The following is a 25,148-nucleotide window of genomic DNA, read 5'->3' as shown; positions in this document are numbered from 1 at the left end:
TGTTTGGCATGCAAAAGTGTATTGATCTTAATGGAGAATATTTGAGAAAAAACTTAATATTCTAAATTTTGAAAAAATGATTCGCATAAATGCATTAACACGATCATCAGCTACACTTGTATGGGTCTTCTCAATGTGACTATTTAGTGATTTGAGGGTCAAGTATGATACAGATCACACGTTTTGCCTGTTTAACTTGATGGATTCAATTTGATTGTGGGACAAAAAAAAATAATAGGACACTAAATATTTCCGAAACAGTTGAAGATACATGAATTTTCTGAATAATCCAAAAAACTAATAATATACAAGAAGTTGCATTTGCCACATGAAACATGACACATGATACACCCTGTATATTCTTTTTTTTTAAATATTTTTAAAAATACAAATAGATGTGTCCAAGCGTTTTACCCGACACACCGTCATTTATTTATTAACGAATTTATTGCATTTGGCTGTTCCACACCGTATATTTTGATCGGTAAACAAATACTTATGGTCGTGATTATTATGAAATCGAAAAAGTTTTCGAAACTTTCTTTCACACGCATCGTGATTACCTAAATTAAAACCGATGGCAAAATTACAGATGATGAATGTGAAAAAGAAATAAAACTCACATCATGATCAATATCGGCAACAAATTAGGCACTGTGAGAATTGGAATTAAAAAAAAAAAGATTTTTGTCGATATTTACGATTACGTCATACTTCATTTGTGTAATGTCTTGGACAAGCTAATTAGTCATGAAGAGAAAAGAAGCCCCCATAATTATAGTACCGAAGTAAACTTAATTAAAAGCTGTTCAAACAAACAGGGAAACCATCTATTACTTTCTTTGATTATATCCGGTGCACTATCATTATTTTGTCACCTAACCGGAACGCGACTTTCAGTCGAAAATAACCCTCGTTACTTACATTGATTCAATAACGAACATTTGTTTGATAATTCAATGAAGTTGTCATGTAGAAATGAATAATTCAAAGTCGCAAGTTTCGAAATGGATTTGTATAACTTTTCTTGGTGTATTTCTTCACTTTGAATAAATTCAAGTTCCCAAAAATGCTATTTCGGATCACAATTTACACTATATTTATTTTTTAGTGTAAGTATAAAACTCCACATATTGCAAATATATAACTACGGTCCTGTATTTTCTTTGTAAAGTAAAAAGGAAGCAGAAAAAAATAAATAAAAGAAGTCAAGAGACGACGATCCGTTTCATGCAAGTATAAAAACACGATCGTCATTTTGTATTTGAGTTTGTAGCAGATGTACATTCTCAAAAGACTTTTCTCAGCTCGTTTTGTTACACAGACGCCATCAATTTTCTTTTGCTCCCTAATTGATTACAACGATTGTAAACATGGCAGATAAATGATGTCCCACAGCTTTCACGAAGGATCTTCCTTTTCAAAAGGTGTTAGTTGTATGAGAGCAAATATTCTCTTTGTTCAAGAATGTGTTCTATTTATGAAAGACTAATTCAATAGACTCAAATGATCTGAAAACAATATATTAAACGAGCTGTTTAATAAGCACTGATCTAATCGTAAATGAATTATTTTCTATGCAGGTAACGCGATATTGCTAATCTTCTGAATCGCAACAGCGCAATCCTCTGTTATGAGGAAATATTTATAATTGGTTCACGGAAGCTTGGATTTCAATTTATTTTTATTATAAAATTTCATTGGTTGACTAAATGAGTTTTAGAATAATCTTAAAGAAATTGTGTCGACATCTAAGCTATTTTAATTGTATGTTCTCATAAGATCTATACCTAATAGAAAGAAATTTATCATTAAAATAAGGTTGCGATTATTAAAATATAGAGGTCACCACAGTACACTATTCCTCACATTCAACTAAATGTCGTGAATAGAAATCTGCTTTGTATGAAGTTGAGAGCGTCAAAACATAGAGGGCACGACATTCTCATTTTTCTATTTTCAGCATTTCGTTCACGATAAATTATCTGACAGTGCCAATTAAAACTAAATTTACAAATTTTAAACGATAAATTCCTGTTTTTGTCAATTAAAATTACTTTGTGGATAGAAACCTTTACTTTTTTTAAACGGCTGTGTATGTAGAACAATAGAGGACGCTTTATGGTATTTTTTCATTCAATTGAAATGGTATATAATATGGCTTATTTCCTTGAAGTACCCAAACAATACAAATTGTCCGATATTTGAATAGTCTAAAATTTTTTAATGGAAGGTTGATTATTTGGATTGCTACTATATAGCTGTAAGCACTATATTGGTAAACGTACCGATGGTAATTAAAAAAGAAGACGAAAATACGTCAGGCGAATGGTGACAGTTCGACTTAAAGTCAATATTGACATGTCAAAGGTCAGTCAGAGGAAAGGTGTGGATTGTAAATGGAATTTACAGTTTTCCATGTACTCCCCGTACAATAGTTATTCTTAAATGATACATCAGTAAAGTATTTTCAATGAAACAATTTTTCGATTTCTAAATCGGACATAGTCCCAGTAATAGCGAAATGGCTTCTGGAGACACGATCGAAATTGATGCAAATCAATTGTCGAATATGAACAGTTCCAAGGAAATTCCGGGATATCGTGAATCATCAGAAACCGAAGATAATGATGGTATGTATTAATTTCATGTATTAACTAATTTGTAAATATATTTGCTTTAAACAAAGTAACAGAAAATTATTAATTCTCATGTCGAAAATTTTAATCATTATTTTTACAAGGTTTGTCTACATTCTTGACACACTTTTAAAGTTAATCAGAGTTTTATTTGTTTCATTGCCAAACAATACGCAAGTATTGTTCAATATTCTTTTGATATAATATATGTAATCTTATAAGTAGCTCCATTTATTTTGCTTGAATCATGTAAAATTGTAATGTTTGTTTGTAATAAAAGAGCTTTTATTGGTATAAATATGGCTAATTGTGTTTGAATATGATATTTTTATTTAAATAATAAGAAAACTGATGACCTATTTGATGATTTAATATTTCTATTTAAAAGTGTATCTAGAATATGAGGATAAAAGTGTTGAAAGTTCAAAGGAAACAGAAAGTGATTTAGAGATGAATAAGATTAATAGAAGAAATACAACATATGTTATATTGAATAATATTTGATAATAAAACAGATAAATGATAAAAGAATATTATGAAAGTGAAAAGTTGAAGAAGTTCTTTAAAGGACTTAAGGAAAAAGGCAGTTAAATGTGCCTTAATAGAAACTTCAAGTGTATTTTGAGATTCTCAAAGAAATGAGGAGCACAAGTATCAATAATATGAGAACTTGCAGTAGCCATAGGAAAACCAAAGGAACATGTTTATGGTATGAAATGAAAAATCTGGAACTATTCAATTTGAGGGGTATTTTATTATATATATTGTATAAACATGTAGGTTTCTAAAATTATAACTGTAATAGTTATAGTAACTTGATAGAGCTCTTATTTGTTTACTTTGAGATCAAACGAAGAATTTTCTTTTTAAAATTTTATATTGTTTCTATTGTATCAAAATATGATATGATATGATCCCGTTTCTTGGCAATCATAACAAAAGTGTTAAGAAATAAAATTCAGTTTCTTTTAAATTCATTTTGAACTAATTTAATAACTTTGAAATGTGTTTTCCTCAATAAGACATTATTTTAATTTCTTTCCCATATCCTGTTTTATAATTGATTTTAATGTTAAAATTTTGTATATTTTGAAGACATTTTGTCTAGATGTAGTTCAATCTAAAAATTTCAATTTCTTATTTACAGGAGTCTAAATGAAAATTTACAAAAACTAAATTTCGTAGTAGAATTTTTTGGGAATTAATAAAAATCCCAAACAATTTCGAAGAATATAACAAATTTCCATTAAATTATTACATCATTTTGAAAATAATATTTGATAAAGCTGAGTTGTATTAGCAGCGCTGTATATGTACTAAACAAATATTTATCGACTTATCAAGCAATAAATCTCTTTATCTGATAGTGACGCAAACATTTTTGACTGATGATATATTTTTTGGGACATCTAGTCATAGATGTATTGTTGTCTAATGTGTTAAATTTTTGACAGTTTACAATGACATGTAAGTAAATAATGATCAAATTCAATAGTAAGTGTGATATTTTGGTTATTTTCATTTCACAATAAATTGAATTTGAAAACAAATTAGCAAATATTGTTAAAGGATAAAAAGATGTCTATATAAAAATAATTTTTGAAAGAGATAAAAAATTGACGTTTTGACTTCTTTTAGTCCTTATCAACATATAAATATGAAGTCTAAATGTCAAATTTTTAAACGTCTTTCAAAAATTATAAAAGAAACTAATTTTAAATCAAAACAGACCTAAAATCAAAAACATTTAGAAGCATATAAAAATTATTATAGTTTGAATACTCAGCTTTATAGAAAATTTTGTTTTTATAAGTTTGACGCACCTGTCAACTGTCAAAACAATATATTTTGTTACTATTTGGAGGTTACGAATTTTATACTATTATCTGTTTAAAATGGAAATTTATTAATAGAAAAATAGAAATTATATTGAAAATTGTAAACTAATCGACCAAATAATATTTTAACTAATGTTTTTTTTGCTTTCACAAATTAATTCTTCTTTCACTTCCACTATTTCGTTTATTTCCTTTTGTTTCTTATTTATTTTTTGTTTTTCCCCTACACTTTATCGTTTTTCATCTACTTCTATTTTTATGTTTATTGTCTCTCTCCCTCCATTCTTATCTTATTTTTCATTTAATAATTTTGTTCTTTTTGTTTAAATTTCGTTCTCTCGGTTTTTCAAAATTTATTTATCGTTTTTATTAATGTGATTTCTTTTATTTCCACTTCCTTTTTGCTTTTTTCACTTTTCTTCAATTTTCTCGGCCATTATTTCTTTTATAAACTTGGTTTTCTGCTTCTTTCTCCTTCATTTTATATTATTTTCACCTCTTTCTTTTTCTTTTTTGTTCCTTTATGGTTAACTGCTACTTTATATTATTTTCTTTTTATATCAATTTCAGTTTTTCTCGCTCTTTCTCTCATTTTTGTTTTTGTCATTGCGTGTGCATATCTATTAAATTTGCTTATCATGTATCGTATAAATCGAAATTGCAATCTGTCATATGTCAAGCTAACCAGTTTTATCCTCTCTTGTAAAATTTAGGCAGTCATACTCTCAACGATGATATTTTTTCGTGTTTTCATTTATCTGTTTATATTATATCTCATTTTTGTAGATAATTATCTTTTAATTTATTCCCTCACTTTATCCCGATGTTTTATTTTGAAATGATAAGATCATACTCAAAACCCTCTTGATATTTCATTAATTCATGCCTCTAATAATTGAATAACGTATTTTTAGAGAAGTTCTAATATCGATTATCAGAGTATGTAGTTGAATAAATTAAAAGAGTTGGACAAAAAAAAACATCGATACGGCGCCGAGGCGTGCGGATGTCTCGAAAATGGAACATCTGACAATTCGTACTTACATCGTTATAATTGAAATAAATAAAGCAGAATCATTTCTTGATAAACCTCTCTGATTAATAGCGTTTAAATTACTTTTTCTTCTCGTTTTTTTTTTAGATAAAGATGATACGTCAGTGGCGTTCAAAAGTATACAAGATGTAAGTACAATTTTTTTTTCTGTTTTCACTTACGTCCAGTAAGGGACGACCAAAACTTTCTCTTCATTGCTATTGACCTCGTTGACGTGTACTAAATTAAACTTCTAACGTTACTGTAATTTATTTCACAATTTAATATACGAGGGACTGACTAAAAATTTGGAAATTTTACGATTTTCAATTATATAAATAATATCGAGACACACTGTATACACACTATATATTTAACGATATTGCGTTATTAGGCAAAAAAACTAACCTCGTATCATTCTAGTAGGTACTGTAAAATCCTGAAAGTAACCCCCTCCTCTTTTTTACAAATCAAAACAGATGTATTGTAGGTAGGGGGTTATAGTCGGGATTTTTTAATAAAATTATCCCTAAAACATGTTTCAGTGCCAAAAAATGAGTATAAAAGATAAATAATATAATTTAAATGTATAAAATAAGTTATAAATACATTTTTTTTTCAGTAAACAAGAATTTGAAATACATATAATTGAAAACAATTTTCACTTATCGTAATGTTTGCATGATGGCGCCATCTTCAAAAGAAAAAAGAATTTAAAACTCAACTATATATGATATTTCCCCTTTGTATTATAATCGAGGGAGGGGCAATTTTCGGGATTTTACGGTATATGTGAATTGTTTGTGTAATACTATGAATATGGAAATTTTATTTGCAGAATAAAGTGAATTTCGGAAATAACAGAATTTGTTAATTTTTTTAAATTGTTTGAAATTTGCTTTTGAAAAAATATAAATTTTATCCGTTTCGGAAATGGTTGGACTTTTTGGAATTTAAAAATATGTAAATTGTTCCTATTTTTCAAATTCAAATAATTTTTATTATTCGGTATTGAAAATCTTTGTATATTTTGAACATAAACGTGTATGTTGATACTTGAAAATATGACGATTTTTGCTGATTTTCAAATTTTGAGAATTGTTTCAATTTCTGCTTAAATATTTCCAAAATATCGTCAATTTTGGGAATAAGTAAATTTCTCGAAATATTCTAGTATTTTCCTCATGATTGATTCATGAAAAGTGGAAAAGTGTCAATATCAATTTTGGTATTGATCACGTTTATTTGAAAAAAAAAATGGATAACATAAAATATACAGGGTGTCCCATATAAGAACGGACATTTGGAGGTAATTTATTTCTATACTACCAAGCTGCTTCCCTGAGGAATTATAGGTCAAAGTGGAGCCCAACATTTTGAAAAAAAATATTTAGTATAAGATTGTTAAGGGCATTAAGTAATTGTAAGTAGAAGGCGATCGAGGGTAGATCACCTTAAGTCAATGAAAAATGAAAAAAAAAAAGAAGGGTAAGAAAGCATTAGAATAAAACTATCTATGGTATAAAAATACTTTTTTTAAAACAACTGATAGATAAGAACGGTGAAATTTTAAGGCTAAGTCACCCCTAATTAACCCCTAGAACATTTCGATCGCCTTCTACTTACTGTTACTTAATGCCCTTAACAGTCTACACTGTACCAAATTTGGTATATTTAAGTTGAAGGTACATATGCGGGACATCCTGTATACTCAAAATGTGATCATATATTTCATCTTTGTTGTCTGTAGTGCCAGTTGAGATATTTTCCATAAAAATCAACCTACCAACATGTTTTTTATTTCTTTTGTTTCTAGCTTAATCAAAAAACACTTTCGAACGATAACAAACCAAAAAATGAAAGGGAGCGGAAGATTGGTCATCGGAGGGTCGGAGTGGGGGGAGAAATTACGTATAAAAAAATTCAATCAACACAAATTATGGGCTCGATCCAATTGGGTAAGTTAATTTAACGTATTTTACATGTGTTATCATTGATAAAATTCCAGAGATTAACCGGGAGGAGTCAAATAATCGGTTTTTTAGATACCCACGTAAATTATTTATCTTCATATAACACAAAAAAATGATTTTAGTGAAAAAATAATTTGAACAATATCTGTACGTATAAACTATTAGCATATCGAAACCTCCTATTTGATAAATGTTAAGTAACTACGTCACTACTATAGATAATTTGTTTTATCAATAATACATTCTAAATATAAACATTATTTCTTTTTGTATTTGTTTCGACTGTTGGTGGTGAATGGTTCAATTAGAAAAAAAAATTATAGGAAATTAGACGACTTTTTTTTAATGTTATTTTTTAGGGGTATACTTACTTACAGAGTCAAAGGTCTTATTATAATTGACAAATGTTAAAAATATTCATATAAGTATCTTTTTTAGACACCTCATTTTCTTTCCACATCATTTTCCCATTTTCTTTTTTTTGTTTCCATCGCAGTTTTCTATTTTTGTCATCTTGTTTCAACTTCATTATTTTTTATTGGAAATTCAGACGACTTTTTTAATGTTATTTTGGGGGTATATTTACAGAGTCAAATGTTTTATTATAATTAATAAATGTTAGAAATATTCATATAACTATATTTTTCTATTGCATTGGTGATAAAACATTTCGTTTTTCCACTTTCACTTTTTCTTCCTATCCCTCTCTTTATTTTTGTTTTTATTTTGTTCTCCTTTTTTTCCTTGTACTCTATTCCGTTTAGATTTCATAATACTTCGTTGTTTCTATTTATATTTTCACGTCTATTTCCCCCATTTGTGCTCTGTCCTCTTTCTGCATCATCATTCCTTTTTTATTTCATTTTCAAATTCCTTTGTTGTTTTCTTTAACTTCCATCTATGTTTTCTTCTTTTTTAGACACCTTTTTTCATTTTCACTATTTTTTTTACTTTTTTGTTTTTATCTCAGTTTTAGACGATTTTTTTCATATTACTTGGAGATATATTCAGAGAGTCAAAGGTCTTATTATAATTGACAAATGTTAAAAATATTCTCGTTGCTTTTTGTAGCATTTTGGATAAGAGAGTTCGCTTTTTCACTTTCATTTCTTCCCGTTCCCTTCTCTATCATTATTTACTACATCTGTGTAGATTTCATAATACTTTATTTTTTATGTCTTTTTCCTTTGTTTTTGCTCCGTCCTCCTTTTCCAACGTTCTTTCTGTTTTATTCCATTTTTGCTTATGTCTTCAACGTTTTTCTGTTTTTCTTCTTGATTTCTACTTTTTTCTTTCTCGTTTTCTTTTTCACCATCATTCCTCCCATTTTCCTTTCTTGTTTTTATCACAGTTTTCTATTTTTGTCATTATCGTTTTTCATGTTAATTCAATTATTTTTTCTGTAATTTTATCTTTTTCCTTCTATTTTATTTTTCACTACTCTTATTTTCCCTTTTATACCATCATCTTCTGTTTAATTCTACTAATTTTTTTGATCTGAAATTATTTCTCTATTTTATATATTCTTCTAATAACATTTTCCTTATTTTTTTCTCATACGCGTATCCTTTTTTGGTTTGATTTTTGTTTGATTTGGAATGAATCGGTTGCAACATAAATTTTTCTCAGGTATTCAACACGCCGTCGGCGGACTGGCCTCTAAACCGGAAAGAGATTTGTTGATGCAGGATTTCATGACCGTGGAAACGACGAATTTCCCTAGCGAAGGCTCCAATCACACGCCCGCTCACCATTATTCGGAATTCAAATTCAAAAATTACGCTCCAATAGCTTTCAGGTATTTTAGAGACTTGTTCGGTATCCAACCGGACGACTTTTTGGTGAGTAATACAAATTTTCATTGGTATCAGTAAAAATTGAACCCAAAGAGGCGGCTAATTCCATTAATTTATAAATTTGTTTTCATGAGCCGTCTTCTTTGACATCTTGTTTGCAGATGTCGATGTGCAATACAAGATTAAGGGAATTGTCCAATCCCGGTGCCAGCGGTTCCATATTTTACGTCACCGCCGACGACGAATTCATCATTAAGACTGTACAACATAAAGAGGGGGAATTTTTACAGAAACTGTTGGCTGGTGAGTAATATTTTCGATTCCGTTTCCTTACTTACTTAAGTATATTATTGACCATTTTCTAGGTTTACTGTATTCCCTCTTTTTTTCCTCCATTTCTTCATGTTTTTATCCTTTTTCGTTATAATTTTCATTTAGTTTATTTATTCCTGGCTTATTTTCTGTTTCTGTTTATTTGGTTTTTTCTATCCCATATTTCCTTTTTTACTAATGTAACATTATTTTTTTATTCTTTTTTTTCTATAATGTTTTCCGTTTATTCTTTTTCTTTTCTCCTTCATCTTTTATTTTTTTATTCTCCGTTCTCTATTTTGAATTTTCCTTTGTTCTCTTCTTGTTTTTTTTTTCTTCCTTATGATGACTTTCAATTCTCTTTCTATTTTTCTTGATTCCTGGTTTTTTTTCCGCTTTTTTTCTCCAACTCTTACTCATTTTATCAGTATTTTCCTTTTTTTAAATACATGTTCATTTTAGCACTTTTTCTTTCTTACTCTCACATTTTTTTTTACTTACTTGCCCTTGTTTGCTTTCATTTTCCTTTTTTGATTCTTTTCTTTTGTTTCTTTTTTTCTAATTGGTCTTTTTTGATTTTTATTATTTTATCATTCCTATTATTCCCCTTTTTACATACTCTCCCCTGGATTTTCTTTTCTGATGTAACTTGACTTTTCTATTGTTTTTTGCTCTAATTTTCTCTAATTTTTCCGTTTATTCTTTTTCATATTAATGTTTTCCTTTCGCTTTTCCATTTTGGTGTGTGTATTATTTTTTCAGATTCTCCGTTCTCTTTTTTAGATCCTAATTTTTTCTTTTCATTATTTTGTGTGTTGTCTTTGTTTCAGCTTCTGTTTTTTTTGTTTTTATCTTATCCCAATTTCTTTTCATTTTTTTCCGTTTTTCCACATTCCTTCCCTTATGTCATTTTCTTCTACTTTTTTATCCTTTACTTTAGTTTTTTTTTCTTTCAACTCACTTTTTCTTTTTTTGTTTGTTTCCTTATTTTCATCTTCCTGTTTATCTTATTCTACTTTAATTCACTTTCATTTCTCTGTTTGTTTTTTCATAATTTTCTTATAACTTTCTCAATTTCTCAATATTTGTTTTTATATTCGTAAAATTTGCTATTCGTTATACTATAAAATAAACAGTATCGAACATGTATTATATTCGTGGTTAGTTATTTGGACTCTGGAAACTAATTAAAGAATTAATTATGTATGCAATTTATCATTAAAAGGTGGTATAATGAAAAAAATTGGAATCATTCATCAAAATTCATAATATTTTTCCCATTAACTAAATATAACCATTTTTTTTATATTCAAATTAAACTGCGGAAATTTATATACTATCGCGAGCTGCTGTTTTGTTTTTGGAACAACTTATATTTTCGTACAAGGTCAAAAGATAAATTATCAATAAAAAACCTTATCAACACATCCTTTCATTTATTCCTTTCAAATGAATTGAGAAAAACTTTTTCAATCATTTCACTAAGAAACCAAATCTATTTTCTATAAATTGACTCAAAATAAACAAATAAAACCTAAATTACAGTGACACGGGAAATAATTAATTTTGGGTACGCAAATATTTATAATACCTTCACGATAGGTATGTTCAAAACACTTTTATTTCTATTTAAATTTGAATCGTAAATAAAACTGAGTTTTCCGAATTAAATTTTATTTCAAAAACAAATTTTCTTCTAGTATAATTGCCCCGATCTTAAATAAAAAAACGACAGTTAACAAATTTTCGAGTACAACGTATACTAAACCTTTTTCAACGGAAGCTATTAAAGGGATCCTCCACCTATTAATCATAATGTATTTTTTATGAAATTATACAATTTTAATGCAAAATCTCAAATTATTGGGAAGATATAATTTATGAGTTGAAACAAAACCGAATAAAATCAAATCACTGACATCTGCTTCGTGTAGGCGTCATCGAATTAATATTACAAATTGAGTGACAGTTAAAACAGAGGAAAAAAGATCTCCCTTTCCCCCCAATAAAATCAAAACTTGTTCTCCTCCTTTGCGGTTTCCACTTCTCGAAACTTCGACGTCATAGCGATCCAATCAGAAAAAAGTCAACGACTTATATTTCACTTTCTCTATCTTTAATATTAACTCTATGGTCGGCGAACTATCAACTAACATGGTAGAAAACTGTTGCATATTGCTTAGAGATGAGCTCGTAATTCTGGAAGGGTTCCTAATGGATTTGATCTGTTCTACTAGATGTCCACTTTAGAATATTTTGACATACAATATTCCACTTTTTGGCCGTATGACAAGCAGCATCATGTTGGAAAATACATACTCCATAGTTCATCGTACATAGTTCATCCAACAGTGGGCGGCTAAATAACCTTCTGATAGACTTGTCGTGTCTTAATGTCTTTTGAAAAACTGATCGAGCGCTTTGATTTGAACCTTGTTATTAGGCATGCTGAGAGGCTTATCCAAGTAGTTGAACCACTCTCGTATGTCTGTGGTTTCTTCCTCTTTCATGCACCAGCAGCATTTCGAATTGTGCATTATCCCTATAGCATGAAGAGAAGAACGTTTACAATTAGAAGAATCGTATTTGGCGCCTGTTTCAGCGGAGAAGTTCATGTCAGGTATTTTCTATCCATCTCCGCGGAGCCTGTTTTGCAAGCAGATCGTGGAGAGACGTAATAGCAACACCAAGAATGGGTTCTGGACCAAATGGTGGATTTGCCGATCCGAAATTTTGCGAACGAATCCGTTTTGCTACTCACTACAGCACAAGCTGTCTGTTGTCTGAGCAAATTGAGATTAATGTGTTTCTATGGTGTCTTATCACAGCGCTGTGAGGTCTGTTTATGTCATTCCTATAAAGGTTGTAGCCTAGTCACCTGGTAGTCTTGTTTTTTTTTGTAAGTTATGGATTAAAAACATTGGAACACACTTTATCATGAACTTTATTTAATATAAGTATTAAATAATTCGTCGAAAATGAGCTAAAATGTCATAATTGGCATTTCAGCAATCTCCGATATTGTTTATGAAGTTAAGTTTACTTTATAAAAGCCGATACCCAGACCATTTAACTTAGTTGTCTTAGTTTACATTTATTTTTTATATTAAACCGTTTTAAGATAAAATCTCCTCGAAATATGTAAGAAAATCAAAGATGTTTTGAGTACTGAGTTGGGACAATTTTGATGGAACAGAACTTGTATATTCGTGTTATTTATTACAGGTTATTACATGAATCTAAATCAGAATCCTAGGACACTGTTACCGAAATTCTTCGGGCTTTATTGTTATCAATGTAATAGTAAAAACGTAAGACTGGTCGTTATGAATAATTTACTACCTAGCAACATCACCATGCACCAAAAGTATGATCTGAAAGGTAGTACTTATAAAAGGAAGGTGAGTTAACAGATCTGTAGTTGTTTATATCCGACTATGTGAATGGCGGATTTTTCGTAGGCCTCGAAAGCGGAAAGGGCGAAACGGGCGCCCACCTACAAAGATCTGGATTTCATGGAACACCATCCGGAAGGTATTTTCATGGAAGCTGATACGTATAACGCCCTAACCAAGACGATCCAGAGGGACTGTAGAGTATTGGAAAGTTTCAAAATTATGGATTACAGTTTATTGTTGGCTATACATAATTTGGATCAGGCGCAAAAGGAAAAAATGGTCGGTAAAACCGCGCCGTTTGATTCGGGTTTGATTGAAATTTTTTTAGGAAAGGAAATCTCAGAGTCACTTGGATAAGTTGGTGTCCGAAGGTCAGGCAGGTGATACGAGTTCGAATTTGATACTCGAAGAAAGAGAGAGAGAAAAAGAAGACAGAATGAGTACCGCCACCGCAGCAGCGGGTGGCGGTGCTTTGAATCGCAGTAGGTCGATAAATAGGCAAAGACTTGTCGCGCATTCCACGGCCATGGAGAGCATCCAGGCTGAATCTGAACCCATAGACGAAGATGATGATACGCCGTAAGTAACATTCACTTATATTTAAATCAGTTTTGGTAGCAAAAATTCGATTAGATTTAATTAACGTCAATTTTCAAGGATTTTAACGAAGTTTATACCTGGTCCAAATCCGCCCCTTCCATCCATCTTCCTACTTCCGTGAATTTATTGAAATTATTTTCTTTTTTTGCTTCAAATAGTGACATGTATTTCATTCATTTTCCATCAGTTCTGACCTTTACATTAGGTGTCTGTTTTTTGAACAAATTCTTAAGGTTTGCATCCACTTGTTGAAGCTGTTCCTTCTCGTGATCTTCCCAATCCTCATGTTGGTTAAATCTCTAATGAATCCTCTTTTTTCTTTATTCTTATTCCTCTATTTGTTGCCACTGCTAGTTCTGTTCTAGCTATGCCAAGGCCTTTGATGCCTGCAATAGTTCATGGAGACTGGAGTATCTTTTATTATCTTTTTTTGGTTAGGTTGTTGGGTTCTGATATACCAAGCTGTATTCAATGTTTGGCACTGACTGATATTTTACTGGACTTGGAGCATTCAGCATGTTGTGGATAAAGATGGCTCTGATGGTTTTCAGTTCCAGCTTGGATCATCTTCCAATAAGTTTTATAAGTCGTCGTCTTATCTTATTCTTGATCAGTAGGTGGTTCTTTAATGTCTGTCCTTGGTCCAGGATAGCATCTAGGTATTTTGGGTGGTCCAGCAATGTCCACTTTCTTTTTGGAGAATATAATTTGGGTTTTTCTTGCATTTCAAAATTTCAAAATATGGTATATTTAATAATAATTTTTTTGTTTTTGTTGGGTTTAAACGTACTATGTTTTATATGGTGGAGGATTCTAAAAATTGATTACTGAAGTTGAGTTTCTAGTAAAATACGAGAGACATCGAAAAATTGTATTTGATTATTATCAAATAAGTCTATTTAAAAAATTTTTTTTTTGAAATAATTTTTTAAAAATCCGTAAAAATTATGAAGCACGGATAACAATAAACAGTTATGGCTTTTGATTTAATTTTACCAAAATAATTATTTTCTTTTTTCACTAATCTAGAACCCATAACTTTTCCCAACAATTTTCCCAATTTTTCCATGGATGAAATAGAAAAAATTCGATTTTTTATACTGAAACCCTCTTCCAATTAAACTTCCCAACGTTTACTTTGATATGTCAATATACAGGGTGGTTTCAAGACCATCATATATGAATCACTATATTTCTTTCTATTTTTTTATCATAATTTTAGACCTGGAGGTATCCCAGCTAGGAACGAAAAGGGGGAACGTCTTCTATTATTTATAGGGATCATAGATATTTTACAAAGTTATAGGTTAAAGAAAAAATTGGAACACACTTGGAAGTCGATGATTCACGATGGTGTAAGTATATTACGACCCGTTTTAGTACGATCCATTTGAAATCTCTTCTGTTTTCTTTAGGATACAGTATCTGTACATAGACCGAGTTTTTACGCCCAACGATTCCAAAAGTTCATGTCGCAAACTGTATTCAAAAAAATTCCGTCACGTAAGTCGAAATTATTTCAATAAATCACTCAAACTATTGGTTGGGTGTCTAAAAATATTGTTTTTACTGTCGATACGATATTTACAATACACCCTGTAGAGCTATGAATCTATGAGTGTGCTTTTTGAATTACCCTTTAATGTATTTTCGTTTCGAACTATTTTGAAAATTTTTATCGGTTATGGTTGTTAAGATAACCTTCGGGTTTGTTATGGAGCTAAATTGGAAAATGTATGTGGAGTTCTGTGTGATTTTTATAGAACTAAAAAATATTAACGGAATATCTTGTATTACTCGGTACTGAAAAAAAACAAATTATAGTTAAATAAGGTAAGGATCGATTGTTATGGGGGATTACAGATTGCCACTTCACGAATTTGTCGCTTATTACATTCAAAAATTGACTAAAAAAAATTCTGTTACTTATTCTGATTAAAAATAATTTATCTACAAATTTCTGTCACTTATTTGACTTATTTATTACCATTTTAGGAACTTCTGTCACTTATTTAACTAAGAGATTACGGTATTAGGAATTTCCGTCACTTATTTCACTTATTGATTACCATTCTAGGGATTTCTGTCACTTATTTAACTAAGAGATTACCATATTAGTAATTTCCGCCACTTATTTTACTTATTGATTACCATTTTAGGGATTTATATCACTTATTTCATCCAAACATTAACTAAACGAATTTTTGTCACTTATTATGATTGAAGCTCACTATTCTATAGATATCAGCCATTTATTTCACTTTTAGGGATTTCTGTTACTTATTTTAATTATAGTTTTCCATTTTAAAAAATTTATCACTATTTCACGCATAAATTCAATAATAATGATCTGTTGTCATTTATTTTAATTGAAGACTGCCATCTTATGAATTTATATTAATTATTTCGCTTATAGATTACCATTTTAAAAATTCCTGTCACTTATTTTACTTATAGATTGCTATTTTACAAATTTGTAACTGATTTCATTAAAAAATTGAGTGAATTCATTATCACTTATACTGATTATACTATCATTTTTGTCAGTTATTCCACTTATAGTTCAACATTTTTATGTATTTGTCACTTAATTCCTGAAAAAATTGATTGATAACGAATTTTTGTCACCTATTATTGAAGATTATCATTTTAGGGATCTCTATCAACTATTTTACTTATAGATTATCATTTTAAGGATTTATTTCACTTATTTCATTTAAACATTAACTAATAACGAATTATGATTGAAGATTACCACTTTTTGGATATCTATTAATTATTTCACTCATAGATAACCATTTTATAAATATCTGTCACTTATTTTACTTGAGATTACCATACCAGGGATTTTATCAATTATTTCACTTACAATTTAAAATTTCATGAATTTCTCTTTGATTCTATTATAGTTTCGCCATTTTCATTTTTGCTAGTCTTTTCTTTAAATAATATATATATATATATATATATATATATATATATATATATATATATTACACAAGTTTTATCAATTTTTGTTATTAAAATAGTTGTTTCACTTTTTGTTACCCATTTCATAAGAAGATTACCATTTTTCGACTTTAAATTACTCATTGCGAGTAAAGATTACCATTTTATGAATTTATATCAATTATTTCACTTATTCATAATTTTGTCCAGACATTTATATTCCATAAATATTATTTTACTTGTAGATTATAATTTTACGAATTCTTCTCAATTATATTCATCAAAGATGACCATTCTATGAATCTGCCACTTATTTCAATTAATTACGAGTTTACAAAACTTTTGTTATTTAATTCGTCGAAATACTAATATTTTCTAAATCATTGTTATTTATTTAATCTATGTATAGTGTTTTTATCATGATTTTCACTAAAGATTACCATCTTTTCATCACTCAATTCGTCTAAAAAACACCGTTTCTTAAATTTCACTGGTTTATTACGAATTTACAAATTTTTGTCATTAACTCCAACAAAAATTTAACATGCCATTAATTATTTCACTTATACGTTACCATTTTTCAATTTATAAGATTTATTTCTACCATTTCATATATATCTATAATTTATATTGTCTGTTTAGTAAATTATTGTGATTTATTTCACGTTTTCATCATTTCTCGTGGTTTCCACTAAAGATTACCATTTTTTTAATAAACTTTTATCACTCTATTCGTCCAAAAATGGTTCTTTTACATTATCATTTTTTAATTTATGGGCTTTATTTCTAGTGCTGATTACCATTTTATACATTCCTATAATTTATTTTATCTGAAGATTACCATTATTGTCATTTATTCCACCCATGGATTAATTTCATGATTTGTATCACTCAGTTTGTTAATTAATCATAAATTGTTTCACTTAATTTCATCTCGAGATTACGATTTTTCAAATTTTTTACATTATTCCGACTGAAGATATCCATTTAATGAATTTCTGTCATTTATAGATTGACATGTTCTCTCTTGATGGTATTAAAGATTACCATTTCATGAATTTTTATCACCATTTCGTCTAACGATCACCAATTCATAAATTTCTGTCATTTCACACTATTATGACTCATTCCGCCCAAAGATTACCATTTTTTAGGTTTCTATCAATAATTTTTCCAAAAGACGATTCTACTGATTCCCTAAGTCTCGAATCGAATAACAGTTGATCGTTTGGCATTACTTTCATTTTTTCACAACGAGAGACATTACAGGCGACACTATGTACCGGGTATCGTGAATAAACAAAAAATATTTAAGTTAAAATAGTAACGGATCGTATTTTTCAATGCTTCTCGTAGTGGACTTACCCGAAATAAAAGGCAATCATCGCAAGTTTCGTAATCTGGTAACCAGCTACATAGGTAATTCAACCTTTAGTAATTTAGTGCAGATTTATCTCGTTTTGTTCAAGCTTTTACGTCATGACAAATTTTTGAATGAGCATGCGCCTGTGAATTTGCCGATTTTTTCATATAGCAAAAGTGGAATGATCAATTTCTCATATTCGTATAAAATATACGAGGTGCAGCGATTAAATTCTGATAACTTAATCTACCCGGTGAAAAATTCTGATTTAGATGATCCCGATATTGTTCCTTCATTCTTAATGTAAAAGTCTTCTTCAAGGATTGAGAATTTAATTGTCGCACTTCGTATACGGTTTTTGATGACTTTTTCCCATTCGAAATAGTGGTTTTTTAACAGATCTGCAAAAAAAAATTATCGAAACGCTATTTTTGAAGCGAGCATGTTTTGCATGATGGAGCTTTTTTGATGTAAATATTGCTCTAACTCTGAAAATCTCATTGAATTATTTAACATCGACTCACTTTGGAAATGGCTTTTGTAGAATTATTTTAGCGACCATCTAATTTAGTTGTCAGATCTTCCAGAAACATTACGAGCTTCTTCTATTTAAAAACGAAATACCCTGTATACTTTTTATTGTGAGGAACTCCTATAACATAATTTTTTCCCCATTAGTTTTGGAAAATCCTTGCTTCCTAGACTCATGATTGAAAAATTTTACTTTTATAAAAAATTCTTGCTTCCCATATTCAGTTTTGAAACAACGTTGCTTGCTAGATTCACTACTGGAAAATTCTTTTTTCTATTTTCATTTTTGCAAAATTTTTGCTTCCTAGATTCACATTTGAAGCACTCGTTTCTTAGATCCACTACTGAGAAATATTTTATTTCTACTTTCAGTTTTAGAGTAGTTTATGCTTCTTTGATCCAAAAATCAATGCTTCCTATATCTACTATTGAAAAATATTCCACTTTTACGAACTATTTGCTAGATTCACATTTGGAACAGTCGTTGCCCTAGACTCACTTTTTGAAAGTTTTTGCCGACCATATTAACTTTTACGAACTTATTGCTTCCTAGATTCACATTTGAAGATATCAATGCTTCCTAGACTTTTTGAAAGTTCTTGTCGTCCATATTCACTTTTATGAACTTCTTTCTTCCTAGATTCATATTTGAAGCAGTCGTTGCTTTCTAGATGACCACTGGGAAATTCTTGCGTCGTTTTTTCAAAATTCCTTCGGGATCATATCATAAGGACAAAAAAAGTATACAGAGACATGATTTTATAATACCGGGAAGATCCGATAACATTGTAAACGTATAATAATCTAAACTCATTTTAATTGATATGTTTTTATTTATAATTCACACTGTATAATTGAATTTTGGAGGATATCGAATTTTAAGGAAAAAACAATGATTCATTTCTATTGGACGAAAAATTTAATTTTAAAATTGTTTCAGCTTTGAAACATTCTCCGTCTAAAAGGAAGTCGTTGTCGAGACCGTTGGGCAGGCACGAGGAAACTAATGAAAGAGAAAGTAAGTACAGGGTGTTGTATTTATTCCGTCCCTCAAATTTTCTATTTATTGTTATATGCAGCTATTCAGGTGAAAGTGAGTAATACTGTTGGAAACAAAACCGGTAAGTGGGGTTTGTGGTTAACCGTGCTGTTTATGTTTATACTTGTAATATATATATATATATATATATATATATATATATATATATATATATATATACAGGGTAATCGAAAGTTGGTTACAAAATGTTGTCTCGTTCACCCTGTATATTTATTATAAACATGGTTATGATAATACCTAATGATTGTCCTACATTTGGCTCCAAAATAAAGATTCAAAAAAATCATTCGATTTCGGTTGTTAAAATGAGATAATTCTATAAGTGAAAAATTAAATGTTCGCGAAATATCTTTGTTAATATTTATCTGTTTTGGTGGAAAAGTAGCCGTTTATATATTTTTGGAAATTCCGCTATCCTTCCACCAAAAGTTGAAATGAAAATTAATGGAGATATAATTTGATTTCTAAGAATTTTCCACTTTCTAAGTAGTCGTAATTTAACTGTCTACAAAATATTTGTTCCTATCATTCATAGTTTTTGTATATTTTATCTTGATTCAATAAATAGTGGAGAAAATTTTGAAAAATTGATCAAATAAAATTTCTATAATTTTCTCTGACTTTCGGTGGAAAAAAGTGGTTTTTTAAACAAAATATATACGGGCACTTTTCCACCAAAAGACAGAAATAATTAAAGAAATTTTATTTGATCAATTTTTTAAAATTTTCTCCACTATTTATTGAATCAAGATAAAATATACAAAAACTATGAATGATAGGAACAAATAATTTATAGGCATTTATAATTGAGTTTTGGTGGAACAGTAAGTCTATATATTTTGTTTGAAAGAGCAATATTTTTCCACCAAAAGTCAGATAGTATCTGATCAAGTCTTCTAATTTTTTTCGGTTTATTCTATTAGTAATTGAAATTATTTGTTCCTACCAATAATTTGTAGACAGTTGAATTATGACTAAAATGAACTATCATTTGATCTAATCACATAATTAAAAATGGAAAAAATTTTTAAAAACTAAATTGTATCTATTAACTTTCATTTCAAGTTTTGGTGAAAGGATACCTTCACTTTTCCTCCAAAATGTAACTATGAAAACCAGTCTTACGTTGAGGGACTATTTCCACAAAATGAACAGAACCGACCAAAGTTTCTTTAAAATTTTTTCGTCATCAGGAGCGAAGTGTTTTCACGGGAAATTTTCTCCCTTTTATGTTGATTTTGTGATCGAAATATAAATATAGTTACAGAAGTTAATATAACTAAAAAAAAGGAATTAAAAAAGAGTTTGTATGCCCATTCGGTTACGATTCCTCTTATATCAACTTCTGTACACCTAAGAATTTACCTTCGCCTAATTGTTTTATTACTTGGACAATCTGCGCAGTCGTCCAATCCGAAGTAGAATCGACGAAAGCTGCGCAATTACCGGCTTCCTGTACCCCGCTTTCGCCCGTTTCTTCCCCACCTCCATCGGCCTATCCCGCCGTTTTGGTTGGGCGATCGAACGGCGAATGTAAAGGCAAAGTACCGCCGCCAGTACCACCTCGTGGTACTCCAAAAGTGAAGCGCGAACGACAGAATAAAGGTGCGATGTTGCCGGTAGAGGACGCTTCTGATTGGCATGCGCCAGAATTACGTGATCTCAAGATTGAGTATAGTTAGTGTATTTAGTTGTTAAAGTATGAAGTAGATTAGTGATTTGTGCCGTTTTTAACCTATACTTTGATCAATTAAATGCACTAGTTCCCATTAATTTTTATCTATTCACGATATTTCATTTCGACCCGGTACTATACCATTGACAAATGAAAAGTTACTTGTATTTTGTTTCCTTATATATTGATATCGAATTTTTTTAAAACTCGATTTTTCTGCTTCCTTCTTTTATCTCTACGGTAAATTTTTTTTTCGTTTTTCTTGTCATCTTTCGTTGTTAACTTTTGGTGGCAATCTAGCATCTTCTTCAAGATGCGGAACAGTTGGACATGGTTGTGTTCAGTTTTTTGGTGGAATAGATTGAGTAAAATAAATTTCTTGAAAATAAAAAAAAAAATATAGCATTGTAAATCTACTAAGTGTTTATTTTCATTAAAAAATTTGTATTTTTTTAAATCTAACTATCTTGAAAACATACATGTCATTTTTTTAGAATTTTGGAAAGCGTAGAAATCGCTACTATTCCACCAAAACACAACGAACAAAAATAGAAATTAAAGCTGATAAAAATAAATATTATGATTTTCCTTTTTTTTAAGTGGTGGTAAAGGTGTCAATTTTTCGAAAATACGTCAGCTATATAGTATTTCCGGTTTTACCGAGAGGGGACTATTTCTAATTGAAAACTATTTTTTGTTTATGTATTTTCTGGTTAGGTTAGGTTATATTAATTGGCCGATTACTGCCATTTCGTTTAATTTATAAATCGAGTTGAAATACTCAACCGGAAGTCCACCAATCCGGTAAAACTGGTAGTACTAATTCCCTACATCTGAGACATCGATAAATGGATTGTACGATTTCGAAAACGCCAAATTAACATTTTTAATTATGATTATAAACCGGGAAGATATGTATGAAATATCAAATAGTATACACTGAAAAAAAAGGAATCCTGGTAGAACGGTTTAGAATATTATTTTTTGTGCGTTTGCATGTCGTTGTTTATTTTCATTTTTTTTTATTTGCTATAGGTTCAAGCACGGCACAAGGAAGATGGCACTGTTCGATTTCGTAAATTTGTTTTTCGTACGTTTTTATTTTTTTCGATTTTGACATTATGCTTGTTGTGTTGAGTTGTGCCGTGTTCGTTGGCTTAGAAACCCGATCTAGTAACACTAGACACTCTAAGCCTTCGATTTTTTCCGTTTTAGAATTTGGTAGTGTTGATTTGTTTTTTACAAAAATTTTTACAGTATTTATTTCGTGTATGATGATAGTTAATTTAATCAAAAATTATATCTTTCTACTTGAAATACTTCGAGTTACGCGGTGTTATAAAAACGGATACTCTGTATGATTGAATTTTATGCAACTGTCATTTAACACGCGAAATGACTAACTGCGATATCTTCCGTTCTACAAATCAACTTTTTCCAATTTTTTAAAGGTATAGCGCCGAGCTGCTGCAGTACGCCGCCGCCGACTTACGAAGGCCTTGATGACGACCCGTCTCACGTCAGACTGGCCATGGGAGCGGCCTCGTCACTACCTTCCCAAGTACATTCGGGTTCGCATTCTTCTCATTCGACCCAATCGTACGCATCCTTACATCATATCGCCGTTAGAAATTACAAGGACGATCCTGTAAGGTGAGACTTCCAGCAATTTTTCATTTGAATCATTTGCTTCGCTTATAAATCTGATTCATTGTACGCTCTCGAATCGAATACGCGTGATCTATGCATAAAATTTTTATTCACACAGGTTAAAACAATGCCCGTCGGTGTAAATAGTACGAAGTTTCGTTTCGTAGATCACGTGTTGCGTTTACGTTGTCACTTTGTGTATGTATCTTTTTATTGTAGCTTTAGTGACATAAAGTTAGAATCTCGGCCAGAAAATAAATCGTCATCGCTTAGCGTAGAATCGGGCAGTTCGGGTGCGGGTGGACACTCGAGTCATTCCAGGGGGTTGGCATGGACGCCTCCGACCTCCGTTGAAGGCTCCACACCGACCTGGACTGAAGGTACACCCTCTTTTACCGAATCATCAAGTAGTGGAGATATGGGTGAGTGATGAGATACCATCGCTGCTATCAGGGCTTCGAGTTTTATTTATTTTTATTTTTCTATTATTTTTGTCAATAAAACTCGGAGAATTTTCATTTTTCGAAATATTATACTTCTGAATATCCCCCCGTTTTGGCGATTTTTTTTTTAAATAATTGTATGCGGACCATTTTAATATCAAAAATCTTCGGCATAGTCGGTGAAATTTGTTTTATATTAAAAAAAACACGAAAAATGTTTTCGCGTATATTTTTTTGAATCGTTCATTTCGATTTTCCGATTAAATTCATCCATATCTCAAATGTATAGTTGGAATCCGATAAAATCGAATTGAAACTAAAAGTGAGGCTAATTTTTCAATAGATTTCGATAAAAACCGTACTCACCTTGCCAATTATATTTTTATTTCAAAAAACAAAAAAAAATAATTGGCGCAGTCACTAGGATATTCCCCTATTCATGTAATTATTCACTCTATTGATGATAGTGCACCCAAAAACTAGTCGCCTTCGTTTCGCAATAAATTTGAAAACATTGTAGCGCTTGAATAACTTTTTTTTCAATAGTAATTTAGCTTTTTTATATAAATCTATCAGATTGACATTATATCAAATTAAATTTAATCAAAACAGGATGTCCCACGACTCCATTGAAGCAAGGAACTCATTCGTCTACGAAATCACACCACAAAAAGACCGTAGAACACGCTATCAACTGTCTTACCACTGAAATGGTAAGTAAATATTGCGAAGTGGTAAAGAATAATGAAAGAAATCGAGAAAGTACTAGGAAATGTTTGTAAGAACTGAAGAGAGTGGTAGGGATGTGGAAGAAACTCGACGGGTGAATAAAGAATGCATGCTAGAGTGGGAAAACATTGAAGAGAGAGAGGGAAAGAAGAATAATCGAAACCAGACAAAGGGAGACAAATTAAAAAAAAATATGAATTTGAGATTGATCTCTTTGATTATGTGAGTGAATGAAGAAAAAGAGTGTTTGAAGAGATAATAAAGTAAAAAGTAAAGAACACATAGATTAGAAAAATGAGTTTAATGGTGCGTTGATGTTAGTAAGAGAAAAGAATAAATGGAGGGAGAAACAATGAAAGTCGAAATAAATAGCATTGGAAAAATGGGTTTGATGTTGCATTGATGAAATTGAATGAAAATGGCGCGTTAAAGAGAATGATTGAGGAAATAGGAAACAAATGAATGAGAATGAGAAGGTAAATCTAAGTACGATAGAATCAGATTGAAGAAATGAGCGTATGGAGGAGAGTGAACGATCTAAAATATTATAAAATAGAGTATTATTTTGTTTTTCAGAATTCTTCCACTTTGACGACGGATCCAACGAGAGCGAGGAAGTAACAAAGCACTTTGAAAAAAGTCGATGTATCGTTAATTTGTTGAAGCCTCGTTCGGAAAAATGGGGGAAAAATAAAATCGTCCGGCAGATGACGCGAGCGTTCGTCTACTTTTTTTATATTAAAAATCTCGACTGAATAGCTCGGATTTTTCCTGGATAAATAAAAAAAATGACAGATCGATGCGCCGGTGTTTTCGTAAAGCTTTTGAAAATCAATGTACAAAAATTTGGTGGCACGTTTTGTTTTGTGTAAAAGTTTCTGCTGCAGATGATCTGTGATGAGGTTACGGCTTTCCGTTTGTAACCGTATCATATTTTATCAGCTTTTAATTATATAAATATGAATATATAGATATATGATTAACAAGTTATTATTTGTTTTATTTCTCCATTAATACGAATTGCTATTAGGGAGGGGCTGCAACTGGACAAGAAAATAGCGATGATGGGGTAAATTCTACGCATTGGATTTTTTCAAACTGCCATGTTTGTTTTTTTATATAACTTTTTATTATAGCAGGCAGTTTATTTACATTTTTC

The 25,148-nt window shown here is 30.2% G+C and overlaps 1 protein-coding gene across 11 annotated transcripts; it reads left to right on the top strand.

Moving 5' to 3' along the window:
- The first annotated feature begins 2,346 nt into the window (after window positions 1–2,346).
- LOC130903439 (phosphatidylinositol 4-phosphate 5-kinase type-1 alpha) lies at window positions 2,347–24,979 on the top strand. 11 transcript variants are annotated; one of them, XM_057815537.1, is made up of 18 exons: window positions 2,347–2,633; window positions 5,619–5,659; window positions 7,327–7,468; window positions 9,113–9,324; window positions 9,441–9,582; window positions 12,817–12,992; window positions 13,053–13,268; window positions 13,318–13,568; window positions 14,812–14,944; window positions 15,005–15,092; window positions 17,895–17,957; window positions 19,373–19,450; window positions 19,512–19,553; window positions 20,897–21,097; window positions 22,619–22,820; window positions 23,037–23,239; window positions 23,873–23,973; window positions 24,566–24,979. In XM_057815537.1, the coding sequence occupies exons 1-18, from the start codon at window positions 2,525–2,527 to the stop codon at window positions 24,608–24,610; spliced, it is 2,445 nt and encodes an 814-aa protein (XP_057671520.1). In that variant the 5' UTR covers window positions 2,347–2,524; the 3' UTR covers window positions 24,611–24,979. The 11 variants fall into 11 exon arrangements, with proteins under 11 accessions (XP_057671520.1, XP_057671537.1, XP_057671560.1 ...); XM_057815545.1 differs by having other exon boundaries at window positions 2,358–2,633; window positions 23,037–23,197; XM_057815560.1 differs by lacking the exon at window positions 2,347–2,633 and adding an exon at window positions 4,051–4,106.
- Window positions 24,980–25,148: the final 169 nt, after the last annotated feature.

The sequence above is a fragment of the Diorhabda carinulata genome, chromosome 1 (assembly GCF_026250575.1).
Source record: "Diorhabda carinulata isolate Delta chromosome 1, icDioCari1.1, whole genome shotgun sequence".
Taxonomy (NCBI): Eukaryota; Metazoa; Arthropoda; class Insecta; order Coleoptera; family Chrysomelidae; genus Diorhabda; species Diorhabda carinulata.
This window is presented reverse-complemented; position numbering and strand designations above follow the sequence as displayed.

What these genes read in the sequence shown, in the direction of transcription:
- LOC130903439 (XM_057815537.1), top strand. Translation starts at nt 2,525, where the DNA reads ATGGCTTCTGGAGACACGATCGAAATTGATGCAAATCAATTGTCGAAT. An exon ending in GGAAACTAATGAAAGAGAAA is followed by an intron (nt 19,451 to 19,511) that starts GTAAGTACAGGG and finishes TGTTATATGCAG; the next exon opens with CTATTCAGGTGAAAGTGAGT. An exon ending in ATCAAGTAGTGGAGATATGG is followed by an intron (nt 23,240 to 23,872) that starts GTGAGTGATGAG and finishes TAATCAAAACAG; the next exon opens with GATGTCCCACGACTCCATTG.